This window comes from Anomaloglossus baeobatrachus, chromosome 1, assembly GCF_048569485.1.
Source record: "Anomaloglossus baeobatrachus isolate aAnoBae1 chromosome 1, aAnoBae1.hap1, whole genome shotgun sequence".
Classification (NCBI taxonomy): domain Eukaryota; kingdom Metazoa; phylum Chordata; class Amphibia; order Anura; family Aromobatidae; genus Anomaloglossus; species Anomaloglossus baeobatrachus.
In genome coordinates, this window is record NC_134353.1 from 35,985,359 (window position 1) to 35,999,964 (window position 14,606).

General features: G+C 51.4%; 1 protein-coding gene across 1 annotated transcript in view; it reads left to right on the forward strand.

The window, feature by feature from the left end:
* Window positions 1-14,606, forward strand: part of ATRN (attractin) — a 189,553-nt gene that overhangs the window by 96,764 nt on the left and 78,183 nt on the right. Inside the window, 3 exon segments of the mRNA XM_075346398.1 lie at window positions 398-492; window positions 7,968-8,046; window positions 9,265-9,422. Of these exon segments, the coding sequence (XP_075202513.1) occupies window positions 398-492; window positions 7,968-8,046; window positions 9,265-9,422 (332 nt within the window).

The window sequence follows — 14,606 nt, forward strand, 5'->3', positions numbered from 1 at the left end:
TCACTCTCTCTCGCCTCTCTCTCTCCTGTGTCGCTCACTCTCTCGCCTCTCTCTCTCCTGTGTCGCTCACTCTCTCTCGCCTCTCTCTCCCCTGTCGCTCACTCTCTCTCTCCCCTGTCGCTCACTCTCTCTCTCCCCTGTGTCGCTCACTCCTCTCTCCCCTGTGTCGCTCACTCTCTCTCGCCTCTCTCTCTCCTGTGTCGCTCACTCTCTCTCTCTCTCTCCTCTCTCTCCCCTGTGTCGCTCACTCTCTCTCTCTCCCCTGTGTCGCTCACTCCTCTCTCTCCCCTGTGTCGCTCACTCTCTCTCGCCTCTCTCTCCCCTGTGTCGCTCACTCTCTCTCTCTCCTCTCTCTCCCCTGTGTCGCTCACTCTCTCTCTTCTCTCCTCTCTTGCAGACACCCTGCTGATTGATTACCAGTTCACTTTCAGCCTGTCCCAGGAGGATGACAAGTACTACACCGCCATCAACTTTGTGGCCACTCCAGAGGAGGTGAGTGCCCGGGGCCATGATCAGATCACTCTCGCTGTATGGGGTTATCAGATGGCGTATATATGAGCAGTGATGGCGCTCGGCACATACGAGGGCACGGGGTGAGGAGCCGCTGCCCGGTGTGCCACCTCTGTGATGTGCCGGCTCTGTATTATCTACGTTCCTGGGGTCCGGCAGTAGCGGGATATTAGTGGGCACTCTCCCATTCTTGCCTATGACCAGTAGAGGGCGACTGCTCCTGGGAATGATATGCTCTGATGTTTGGGACCTTTAGGCTATACGCACACGCTGCATTTTTTTGTTTCATTTTTGTCACGTTTTTTTGTGGTTTGTTTTTTTTTGTTTTTTTTTTGTCAGCAACTTCCAGAAGGACAAAATCAATGCTGGAGTGATTTTGGGGTGTCGATGTCTCTCTCTGTCTTTTTCTCCAAGTGCTACATACTCCCCGATCACTGACGCGGCTGTCACACTGCTCCCGCAACAACTCTTTGTTCTTCCCAAGCCGGCCGCTCATTAGACTCATACATATTCACTGCACTCGCTCACTAGGCTCATACATATTCACTGCTTCCCCCACTCACCACCGCCTGTGATTGGTTGCCGTCAGACACGCCCCCACGCTGAGTGACAGCTGTCTGACTGCAAACAATCACAGCCGCCGGTGGGTGAGTCTATCATACAGTAAAATAAATAAACAATAAAAAAAAAAACAGTGTGCAGTCCCCCCAATTTTGATACCCAACAAAGATAAAACCTCAGCTGAGCGCTGGTATTCTGAGGCTGGGGAGACCCACATTATTGGGAGCCCCCCAACCTTAAAATATCTGTCAGCAGCCGCCGAGAATTGCTGCATCCATTAGATGCAACAGTCCTGGGACTTTACCCAGCTTTTCCCGATTACCTTGGGGCAGTGCAATCGGGGTAATAAGGAGTTAATGGCAGCCAATAGCTGTCACTAAGCTCTAGGTTAGTGATGGCAGGTGTCTGAGACACCTCATTACTAATCTGTAATGGAAATAAACACATACATCCAAAAAAAAAATCAAAAAATCCTTTATTTGAAATGAAAGACAAACACCTTCTTTCACCACTTTATTAACATCCCAAACACCCCTCCAGGTCCGACGTAATCCACATGAGGTCCCACGACGCTCACAGCGAACGCCATAGAACAAGACTGTCCGTTGTGAGCTCCACGCAGCAACTAAAGTGAGTCATGCTATCAGCGGTGATGTCACCCAGATGATTTCACGTCACAGCTGGAGTCCTCCCCCTGTGACCGCTCATCATGCCATGACTGAAGTGAGCCGCAGCTGGAGGATACTCTTGAGTGATGGAACCGCTGATTGCGCAGCTCGCTTCAGTCACGGCCTGAACCTCACAATGGTGAACCCGTGATGTCCCTGCCGTGACACACGCAGTAGCAACAGTGACATCAGGGGTTCAGACTAGTTCATTCTGATAGTGCAGCGCTGTCTGCACTCACAGCTGGCAGTCATTTTCTATGACTCTCGCTGTGACAGGACAGGGATGTAGCAGAGCTGAATCACTGTGGGACCTCGTGTGCATTACCTCTGACCTGGAGGGATGTTTGGGGGTTAATAAAGTGGTGAAAGAGGGGGCTTTTTTGTATTTTAATCCAAATAAAAGATGTTTAGGGTGTTTATTTACTTTCACTTACAGATTCGTAATGGGGGTGGGGTCTCATAGACGACTGACATCACCAATCTAGCTCTTAGTGGCAGCTATGAGCTGCTGACATTAACTCCTTATTACCCAAGGCAATCGGGAAGAGCTGGATGCGCCAGTTCGAGGGCGGCTGTGGGCTGTTATTTTTAGGCTGGAAGGGGCCAAATAACGATGGCCCTTCCCACCCTAATATCAGCCCCCAGTTGTCTGCTGGACCTTGGCTGGTTTTAAGAAAACTGGGGGGACCCCACCTCAAATCCATCTATCCATCTAAAGCCTGCTTTACATGTTATGATTTTGCGTACGATATCGTATGCGATCGTACCCGCCTCCATCGTATGTGTGGCACGTTCAATTTGTTGAATGTGCCGCACATACGATTAACCCCCGCCACACGTACTTACCCGTCCATACGACCTCGATGTGGGCGGCGAACGTCCACTTCCTGGAGTAGGAGGGACGTTTGGCGTCACATCGACGTCACGTGGCAGCCGGCCAATAGAAGCAGAGGGGCAGAGATGAGCGGACGTAAACATCCTGCCCACCTCTTTCCTTCCGCATTGTGGGCCTGGAGCTGCAGGACGCAGGTAAGATCTGTTCAATGTTCCTGGGGTGTCAAACACTGCGATGTGTGCTGCCTCGGGAACATTGAACAACCCGACGTGCAATTCGTCAGGATTCAATGACGTGCATGCGATGAACGTTTTATCGTTCAATCGCACGTACCTGTCACACACTGCAATGTACCTTATGATGCCGGATGTGCGTCACTTACAACGTGACCCTGCCGACACATCGTAAGATACATTGAGAAACCAAGGAAAAAATTGTGAAAACATACCCTGCTGTAACTAAATAAAAGCATAGTGCATATAAACATAGGGTACTTAGTAAACACTGTTTTTGATCAAAAAAAGCATAAAGCTATCCCACCAACGTCAAGGTGTACCCAGTTGGGATAGTACCTACACTCTCTAATATTAAAACCTTACCATGGGTCTAAAATAGGCCTCAATGTGGCTAAGGGCTGAGAGCGACCGGGTCCCAACAGGACACACACAGTCAGGGGGATTCACAGAATGAAATGTCCAGCTCGCTGAGAAGGGGGCCACTCCCTGTTTGCACTGAATACAAAAAAACTACATAAAAACAAAAAAGTGAGCCGGAGTATGAGATGGTATACATGGAACTTGTGAGACCATGTTCACACTGGCCATGAGACAAAGAGAAACCAAGGCAAAAGTTTATTAAATAATAGTTTTTTGTTTTTATCGTAAGATACATTGTAGCATGTAAAGCGGGCTTTATCCACCCATCCATCCAATCCATCCATCCACTCAATCCATCTATCCAATCCATCCATCTATCCAATCCATCCATCTATCCAATCCATCCATCTATCCAATCCATCCATCTATCCAATCCATCCATCTATCCAATCCATCCATCTATCCAATCCATCCATCTATCCAATCCATCCATCCATCTATCCAATCCATCCATCTATCCAATCCATCCATCTATCCAATCCATCCATCTATCCAATCCATCCATCCATCCATCTATCCAATCCATCTATCTATCCAATCCATCCATCCATCTATCCAATCCATCCATCTATCCAATCCATCCATCTATCCAATCCATCCATCTATCCAATCCATCCATCGATCCAATCCATCCATCGATCCAATCCATCCATCGATCCAATCCATCCATCGATCCAATCCATCCATCTATCCAATCCATCCATCCATCTATCCAATCCATCCATCGATCCAATCCATCCATCGATCCAATCCATCCATCTATCCAATCCATCCATCTATCCAATCCATCCATCTATCCAATCCATCCATCTATCCAATCCATCCATCCATCTATCCAATCAGGGCCGGCGTCAGCACCCGGCATACCCGGGCAAATGCCGGGGCCCTGGAGAGCCGGGGGGGGCCCACTCGGCCTCGTCAGCTCTGGTGCACCTTGGCCGGGGCCCACTCTCCTTAGTTCTGCGGTCCCCGGGCCGAGTTCCGGGGAACCGCAGTCCTCGGCAGGAATCTGCGGCGCCGTCTCTTTAAGGCGCGCAGACTTCCTGGTTTGAACTTCATCTGTGGGCGGAGCTACAGACCGGCGTCCTGCTCAGTCCCACAGATGAGAGTTGCAGTGCCAGCCAGCGACCCCCAGCACAGCGTGTCCCTCCGGCACTGTGTGGGCCCCTTCTCCTCCGTGACCTGAGCGGTATGTGCCCTCCCCAACCCCGATTTATGCCCCCCCCGGAGCCGCGCGTGTCTGTCTCTGTATGTATATAGCAGAGCTAGGTGTGTATGTATATAGCAGAGCTATGTGTGTATGTATATAGCAGAGCTAGGTGTGTATGTATATAGCAGAGCTAGGTGTGTATGTATATAGCAGAGCTAGGTGTGTATGTATATAGCAGAGCTAGGTGTGTATGTATATAGCAGAGCTAGGTGTGTATGTATATAGCAAAGCTAGGTGTGTATGTATATAGCAGAGCTAGGTGTGTATGTATATAGCAAAGCTATGTGTGTATGTATATAGCAGAGCTATGTGTGTATGTATATAGCAGAGCTAGGTGTGTATGTATATAGCAGAGCTATGTGTGTATGTATATACCAGAGCTATGTGTGTATGTATATAGCAGAGCTAGGTGTGTATGTATATAGCAGAGCTATGTGTGTATGTATATAGCAGAGCTATGTGTGTATGTATATAGCAGAGCTATGTGTGTATGTATATAGCAGAGCTATGTGTGTATGTATATAGCAGAGCTATGTGTGTATGTATATAGCAGAGCCATGTGTGTATGTATATAGCAGAGCTATGTGTGTATGTATATAGCAGAGCTAGGTGTGTATGTATATAGCAGAGCTATGTGTGTATGTATATAGCAGAGCTATGTGTGTATGTATATAGCAGAGCTATGTGTGTATGTATATAGCAGAGCCATGTGTGTATGTATATAGCAGAGCCAGGTGTGTATGTATATAGCAGAGCCATGTGTGTATGTATATAGCAGAGCTATGTGTGTATGTATATAGCAGAGCTAGGTGTGTATGTATATAGCAGAGCTATGTGTGTATGTATATAGCAGAGCCAGGTGTGTATGTATATAGCAGAGCTATGTGTGTATGTATATAGCAGAGCCATGTGTGTATGTATATAGCAGAGCCAGGTGTGTATGTATATAGCAGAGCCATGTGTGTATGTATATAGCAGAGCCAGGTGTGTATGTATATAGCAGAGCCATGTGTGTATGTATATAGCAGAGCTATGTGTGTATGTATATAGCAGAGCCATGTGTGTATGTATATAGCAGAGCCATGTGTGTATGTATATAGCAGAGCCATGTGTGTATGTATATAGCAGAGCTATGTGTGTATGTATATAGCAGAGCCAGGTGTGTATGTATATAGCAGAGCTATGTGTGTATGTATATAGCAGAGCCAGGTGTGTATGTATATAGCAGAGCCATGTGTGTATGTATATAGCAGAGCCATGTGTGTATGTATATAGCAGAGCTAGGTGTGTATGTATATAGCAGAGCTAGGTGTGTATGTATATAGCAGAGCCATGTGTGTATGTATATAGCAGAGCCAGGTGTGTATGTATATAGCAGAGCCAGGTGTGTATGTATATAGCAGAGCCATGTGTGTATGTATATAGCAGAGCCATGTGTGTATGTATATAGCAGAGCCATGTGTGTATGTATATAGCAGAGCCATGTGTGTATGTATATAGCAGAGCCATGTGTGTATGTATATAGCAGAGCCATGTGTGTATGTATATAGCAGAGCCATGTGTGTATGTATATAGCAGAGCCATGTGTGTATGTATATAGCAGAGCCATGTGTGTATGTATATAGCAGAGCCATGTGTGTATGTATATAGCAGAGCCATGTGTGTATGTATATAGCAGAGCTAGGTGTGTATGTATATAGCAGAGCTATGTGTGTATGTATATAGCAGAGCTATGTGTGTATGTATATAGCAGAGCTATGTGTGTATGTATATAGCAGAGCTATGTGTGTATGTATATAGCAGAGCTAGGTGTGTATGTATATAGCAGAGCCATGTGTGTATGTATATAGCAGAGCCATGTGTGTATGTATATAGCAGAGCCATGTGTGTATGTATATAGCAGAGCCATGTGTGTATGTATATAGCAGAGCCATGTGTGTATGTATATAGCAGAGCCATGTGTGTATGTATATAGCAGAGCTATGTGTGTATGTATATAGCAGAGCTATGTGTGTATGTATATAGCAGAGCTATGTGTGTATGTATATAGCAGAGCTATGTGTGTATGTATGTAGCAGAGCTATGTGTGTATGTATGTAGCAGAGCTATGTGTGTATGTATATAGCAGAGCTAGGTGTGTATGTATATAGCAGAGCTAGGTGTGTATGTATATAGCAGAGCTATGTGTGTATGTATATAGCAGAGCTATGTGTGTATGTATGTAGCAGAGCTATGTGTGTATGTATATAGCAGAGCTAGGTGTGTATGTATATAGCAGAGCTAGGTGTGTATGTATATAGCAGAGCTAGGTGTGTATGTATATAGCAGAGCTATGTGTGTATGTATGTGGCAGAGCTATGTGTGTATGTATGTAGCAGCGCTGTGTCTGTATGTATGTATCCAGCAGAGCTGTGTGTGTTTGTCTGTATGCATGTATGATGTGTATCTATGTATGTCAGTGTATATGACTGTATAGATGTGTCAGTTCTATATGTATTTTTGTGAGTTTGTCGTTAAATATGTATATGTATGTGTACGTATGTGTGTCTGCGTGTGGATGGGGCCCACTGGGACTCTTTCGCCCGGGGCCCACAAAAACCTGGAGCCGGCCCTGTATCCAATCCATCCATCTATCCAATCCATCCATCTATCCAATCCATCCATCGATCCAATCCATCCATCGATCCAATCCATCCATCGATCCAATCCATCCATCGATCCAATCCATCCATCGATCCAATCCATCCATCGATCCAATCCATCCATCGATCCAATCCATCCATCGATCCAATCTATCCATCGATCGATCCAATCCATCGATCGATCCAATCCATCCATCGATCCAATCCATCCATCGATCCAATCCATCCATCGATCCAATCCATCCATCGATCCAATCCATCCATCGATCCAATCCATCCATCGATCCAATCCATCCATCGATCCAATCCATCCATCGATCCAATCCATCCATCGATCCAATCCATCCATCGATCCAATCCATCCATCGATCCAATCCATCCATCGATCCAATCCATCCATCGATCCAATCCATCCATCGATCCAATCCATCCATCGATCCAATCCATCCATCGATCCAATCCATCCCTCGATCCAATCCATCCCTCTATCCAATCCATCCCTCTATCCAATCCATCCATCTATCCAATCCATCCATCTATCCAATCCATCCATCGATCCAATACATCCATCGATCCAATCCATCCCTCTATCCAATCCATCCCTCTATCCAATCCATCCCTCTATCCAATCCATCCATTTATCCAATCCATCCCTCTATCCAATCCATCCCTCTATCCAATCCATCCAATTATATTTTGTTTCTCCTTTAACAAACGCATTAACAAAATTGCGGCAATAATCATCATTACAAGCGTTATTTTTTCCATTTCCCGGCTCTCTGTGACAAGGTGCAGTTTTGGTTGCAGTTTGTGTGCAGAAACTGCAGCGTGTGCATGTAGCCTTAGGACTCATTTTTTTTTAATCAATTTTTTTTCCTTTTGCAGCAAAACCGAGATCTGGACATGTTCATCAACGCATCGAAGAACTTCAACCTGAACATTACGTGGGCACCGAGCTTTGCAGGTAACGTGGGCAGCACCCGGCTTCTGCCCGATGCTGCAGTATGTGGCCCGGTCCCTCATAATGATCATGGGGCAGTGAAGGGATTGAGATGGTAGAAATCTCCGGCACGTGAGGCTCGCGTGCCACCTGCAGCCCCAGCCAAGGGCAGGAAGATGTCTCCTAGATGTGTGCAGCTTTCTAATACAAGATCTCTGCTTGTTGTCAGTGAATGGAGCATTCTTGTACAGAACTCATAGTGCTCACAGCTGAGTTTTTGTTACCATTGTATCCATTCTACAGTCCTCTGTGAGCAAAATACATCAATAGAATCATTCTCTCCTGTGCTGATGACTTTTCCCATGTGTCAGTAACAAACCATCAGCTGTGAGAAGCACTAGGTTCAGAAAAGCCCCTGTGTTCTCGGTTAGACAAGACGTTATGCACATGGACCTCATTGACTCTGCTACATCACGGCCTGCATAGGTCTTATTCCTCAGCTCTGCTACCTCACTGCATGACATGAATAGATCTTCCGCAGCTCTGCTACATCAGGCAGTGAATAGGTCTTTGTGCTCAGTTATGCTGCATCACAACATGTATAAGTCTGTCGTCAGCTCTGTTACATCATGGTGTGCGTAAGTCTTTGCTACATCATTGTGTGCATAGATTTTGTTCCTCAGCTCTGCTACATCCCCACATTAATAGATCTTATTCCTCAGCTCTGCTACATTAATGCATTCATAAATCTTGTTCCTCAGCTCTGCTACATCACGGCTTTTATAGATCTAGTTCCTCAGCCCTGCTACATCACATAGTTTATAGATCTAGTTACTCGGCTCTGCTACATCATGGTGTTTATAGATCTAGTTCCTCGGCCCTGCTACATCACAGCGTTCATAAGTCTTGTTCTTCGGCTCTGCTACATCACAGCTTTCATAGGTCTTGTTCCTCGGCTCTGCTACATCTGTTCCCCTGGTGGGCATATATCTTGTTCCTCTGCTACATCATGGCATTGTTAGTAAACATGTCATATACTAGACTGTTCTCGCCAGTAGCTGCACTTTTATTCTCTGCTCGGGATGAAAAACAAGTGCTCCTATTTGTTGACAGCAAGCAGAGGTGCTGACATTGGTGAGGAGATGGCACACAGAGCCCAGCTGAGATCTGCAGATGTTCCCACAATCGGGGCGCTGTCCTCAGTGAGTCCTTTGTGTAACGTGTGGCCCCTTTTTCTTGCAGCCGGGACCCAGACCGGAGAGGAGATCCCCATCATCTCCAGGAGCAACATCAAGGAGTATAAGGACACCTTCTCCAACGAGAAGTTCGACTTCCACAACAACCCCAACATCACCTTCTTCGTCTACGTCAGCAACTTCACCTGGCCTATAAAGATACAGGTACAGTGCGTGTAGAGGGGACGGGGGTCCTGTGTGCGGGGGGAACGGGGTGTACTGGGGGTACTGTGTGTGGGGGGGGCAATGAGGGGGGGGGTGGTCATGTGTACAGTGGGTCCCGTGTGCATGGGACGGAATCAGGCGGTCCTGCGAGCATGGGGTGGAGTGTAGAAAGTGGTGTGTAAAGCAATACATCAGAGGCCGGGACCCCCTTATGTCCTGGACCCTCGGCTCAGAGGTGTCGATCTTGGGGTCTAGGACAAGAAAGCAATTTGTGCTGCCACAGGATGAAGGTCACAAGGGATGGCGTGCACTGACACACTGTAACGAGCTCATCAGCGGTGGTAGCAGGACAATTCTGAATGTAAAAAAGAACTTGGCAAGAAATCTAGAAAGTGCTGATAATGAGAGATTGGAAGCTGCAGAACTTGTCATTGCAGCTGCCACGTATCATCATGGTTGTGTTTTTTGTCATGGTTACATTGTGGTTGTCACTGTCCATGCTCTGGTAGTCATGGTTACATTGGGACTGTCACTATCATGCTCTGGTTGCCATGGTTATATTGTGAAGTCACTGTCATCCTCTGGTTGCCGTCGTTATGTTGTGCTGTCACTGGTACAAGGCTCAGTGGCTCCTCTTCTCCTGGCGCTCGGTGGCTCCTCTTCTCCTGGCGCTCGGTGGCTCCTCTTGTCCTGGCGCTCGGTGGCTCCTCTTGTCCTGGCGCTCGGTGGCTCCTCTTGTCCTGGCGCTCGGTGGCTCCTCTTCTCCTGGCGCTCGGTGGCTCCTCTTCTCCTGGCGCTCGGTGGCTCCTCTTCTCCTGGCGCTCGGTGGCTCCTCTTGTCCTGGCGCTCGGTGGCTCCTCTTGTCCTGGCGCTCGGTGGCTCCTCTTGTCCTGGCGCTCGGTGGCTCCTCTTCTCCTGGCGCTCGGTGGCTCCTCTTCTCCTGGCGCTCGGTGGCTCCTCTTCTCCTGGCGCTCGGTGGCTCCTCTTCTCCTGGCGCTCGGTGGCTCCTCTTCTCCTGGCGCTCGGTGGCTCCTCTTCTCCTGGCGCTCGGTGGCTCCTCTTCTCCTGGCGCTCGGTGGCTCCTCTTCTCCTGGCGCTCGGTGGCTCCTCTTCTCCTGGCGCTCGGTGGCTCCTCTTCTCCTGGCGCTCGGTGGCTCCTCTTCTCCTGGCGCTCGGTGGCTCCTCTTCTCCTGGCGCTCGGTGGCTCCTCTTCTCCTGGCGCTCGGTGGCTCCTCTTCTCCTGGCGCTCGGTGGCTCCTCTTCTCCTGGCGCTCGGTGGCTCCTCTTCTCCTGGCGCTCGGTGGCTCCTCTTCTCCTGGCGCTCGGTGGCTCCTCTTCTCCTGGCGCTCGGTGGCTCCTCTTCTCCTGGCGCTCGGTGGCTCCTCTTCTCCTGGCGCTCGGTGGCTCCTCTTCTCCTGGCGCTCGGTGGCTCCTCTTCTCTTGGCGCTCGGTGGCTCCTCTTCTCTTGGCGCTCGGTGGCTCCTCTTCTCTTGGCGCTCGGTGGCTCCTCTTCTCTTGGCGCTCGGTGGCTCCTCTTCTCTTGGCGCTCGGTGGCTCCTCTTCTCTTGGCGCTCGGTGGCTCCTCTTCTCTTGGCGCTCGGTGGCTCCTCTTCTCTTGGCGCTCGGTGGCTCCTCTTCTCTTGGCGCTCGGTGGCTCCTCTTCTCTTGGCGCTCGGTGGCTCCTCTTCTCTTGGCGCTCGGTGGCTCCTCTTCTCTTGGCGCTCGGTGGCTCCTCGTCTCCTGTCGCTCGGTGGCTCCTCGTCTCCTGTCGCTCGGTGGCTCCTCGTCTCCTGTCGCTCGGTGGCTCCTCTTCTCTTGGCGCTCGGTGGCTCCTCTTCTCTTGGCGCTCGGTGGCTCCTCGTCTCCTGTCGCTCGGTGGCTCCTCTTCTCCTGGCGCTCGGTGGCTCCTCGTCGACTCAGTGGCTCCTGTTCTTCTTAAAGGGCCCTTGCCGTTATTTATGTATTAAAGGGATTTGCCATATATACTTTTCAGCACCTACAGAAACCGCTTCAGCTCTGCTCTGGCTCCACATCTCTGCTTGCTTTCAGCACTTGAAAATCTTGATGGCTTTGTTTCACTGAAAAACATGACGAGTGCAGGAGGGATTATGTCAACAAAAAGGTTTCCGTTGTCACTGACAGCAACCAGAGCTGTTGGAGAACCTGAAACAAACCTCAAATATTTTAGAAAGTTGGAGATTTATTTGTGAGGGTATATAGGATGGAGTCACCGTCCACAGTAACCTCACTCATGTATGATGGAAGGCTGGGTGGAGGACTACAAGTCCCAGCAGTGCTGGAAGCACCTTGGTTTGCAGAGAGGTATTTGCCTTTATGAGAATGTGTGGGGGGCTGCGGTGTATAAAGTCTGTGCAGTTTTTACTACTAAGCTGTGGGGTCGGCACGGGGAGGGTAATGGAGGAATGCGCTGTGGGGACGGCACCGGGAGGGGATGTTGGGGGGTGGGGGGGGGGGCTGCGTTGTGGGGTTGGCACCTTGAGGGGATTCAGTGGGGGGGGCTGCGCTGTGGGGGCGGCACCTGTAGTGGGATGTAAGGAGGGGGGGGTGCTGATCTGTGGGGTCGGCACCAGGAGGGAGATGCTGGGAGGCTGAGCTGTAGGATTGGCAGTGGGAGGGGGATTTGGGAAGTGCGGCTGCACTCTGGGGTCAGCAGGAGGTGGAAAATGTGGGGGGGGCTGGAGGATATCGGGGGGCTGCACTCTGGGGTCAGCAGGAGGAGGATATAGGGGGGCTGCACTCTGGGGTCAGCAGGAGGAGGAGGATGTGGGGGGGCTGCACTCTGGGGTCAGCAGGAGGAGGAGGATATGGGGGGGCTGCACTCTAGGGTCTGCAGGAAGAGGTGGATGTGGGGGGGCTGCACTCTGGCGTCAGCAGGAGGCGGAAGATGTGGGGGGGCTGCACTCTGGGGTCAGCAGGAAGCGGAAGATGTGGGGGGGCTGCACTCTGGGGTCAGTAGGAGGAGGAGGATATCGGGGGGCTGCACTCTGGGGTCAGCAGGAGGAGGAGGATGTGGGGGGGCTGCACTCTGGGGTCAGCAGGAGGAGGTGGATGTGGGGGGCTGCACTCTGGGGTCAGCAGGAGGAGGTGCATGTGGGGGGCTGCATTCTGGGGTCAGCAGGAGGAGGATGTGAGGGGCTGCACTCTGGGGTCAGCAGGAGGAGGAGGATGTGGGGGGCTGCACTCTGGGGTCAGCAGGAGGAGGAGGATGTGGGGGGCTGCACTCTGGGGTCAGCAGGAGGAGGAGGAGGATGTGGGGGGCTGCACTCTGGGGTCAGGAGGAGGAGGATGTGGGGGGCTGCACTCTGGGGTCAGCAGGAGGAGGAGGATATCGGGGGGGCTGCACTCTGGGGTCAGCAGGAGGAGGAGGATATCGGGGGGGCTGCATTCTGGGGTCAGCAGGAGGAGGATGTGGGGGGCTGCACTCTGGGGTCAGCAGGAGGAGGAGGAGGATGTGGGGGGCTGCACTCTGGGGTCAGCAGGAGGAGGAGGAGGATGTGGGGGGCTGCACTCTGGGGTCAGCAGGAGGAAGAGGAGGATGTGGGGGGCTGCACTCTGGGGTCAGCAGGAGGAGGAGGATATCGGGGGGCTGCACTCTGGGGTCAGCAGGAGGAGGAGGATATCGGGGGGCTGCACTCTGGGGTCAGCAGGAGGAGGAGGATATCGGGGGGGCTGCACTCTGGGGTCAGCAGGAGGAGGAGGATATCGGGGGGGCTGCATTCTGGGGTCAGCAGGAGGAGGAGGATGTGGGGGGCTGCACTCTAGGAACAGCACCAGGAGTGGGATGTTTGGGGTCTTTGTTGAGGTATGACCTCCAGGAGGGGGATGGTGGGGGGGAAGCATCTCGCCTCTGCCTAAATTTGGTTTATTTTTCCTATATGGGAGGTGGTCGGTGTTAACTCTTTCCTCTGGTGCAGTGAGGTCCGTACACACTGATGTAGCAGAGCTCACTGTGTCTGTGTTACATATGACTGTACAGTCGCCTCCTGTCTTATACGGCTCACCTTTTCTTAGGAAACCTGGAGCTGGGGGGGGCTGCGTATGTGAGCCGGGTGGGGGGGTGGGGGGCTGCGTATGTGAGCCGGGTGGGGGGGTGGGGGGCTGCGTATGTGAGCCGGGTGGGGGGGGGGCTGCGTATGTGAGCCGGGTGGGGGGGGGGGGCTGCGTATGCGAGCGGGTTGGGGGCTGCGTATGCGAGCCGGGGGGGGGATTGCGTATGCGAACCGGGGGGGGGGGGGGGGCGCATGCGTATATGAGCGGGTTGGGGGCTGCGTATGCGAGCTGGGGGGGGGCTGCGTATGCGAACCTGGGGGGGGGGGGCTGCGTATGTGAGCGGCGCCTGTGTAGCTGAGCCAGCAGTCTGCAATCAAGGGAGCATCCGAGCTGAACATCAATAGTAACAATGATGTCTTAAAGTTTTGCAGACATAATAGAACTATTTACATGGGGTGTTATTATTATTATTATTATTATTATTATTATTATTATTATTATTATTATGAGGGGGGCTCAAAAATTATTATTCTAGATGAGACTCCTTAACTCATTCACACCCTACTGCAGAGTAATAAACTATTTAATATCACTTGTGCTCACAGCCATCCCTCCCCCACCTCCCCGGTAACGACCCTCCCCCACCTCCCCTGTAGTCACAGCCATCCCTCCCCCACCTCCCCGGTAATCACAGCCGACCCTCCCCCACCTCCCCGGTAATCACAGCCGACCCTCCCCCACCTCTCCGGTAATCATAGCCGTCCCTCCCCCTACCTCCCCGGTAATCACAGCCGTCCCTCCCCCACCTCCCCGGTAATCACAGCCGTCCCTCCCCCACCTCCCCGGTAATCGCAGCCGTCCCTCCCCCACCTCCCCGGTAATCATAGCCGTCCCTCCCCTACCTCCCCGGTAATCACAGCCGTCCCTCCCCCACCTCCCCGGTAATCGCAGCCGTCCCTCCCCTACCTCCTTGATATTCGCAGCCGTCCCTCTCCCACCTCCCCGGTAATCACAGCCGTCCCTCCCCCACCTCCCCGGTAATCGCAGCCGTCCCTCCCCTACCTCCTTGGTAATCGCAGCCGTCTCTCCCCCACCTCCCCGGTAATCACAGCCGTCCCTCTCCACCTCCCCGGTAATCACAGCCATCCCTCCCCCACCTCCCCGGTAATCGCA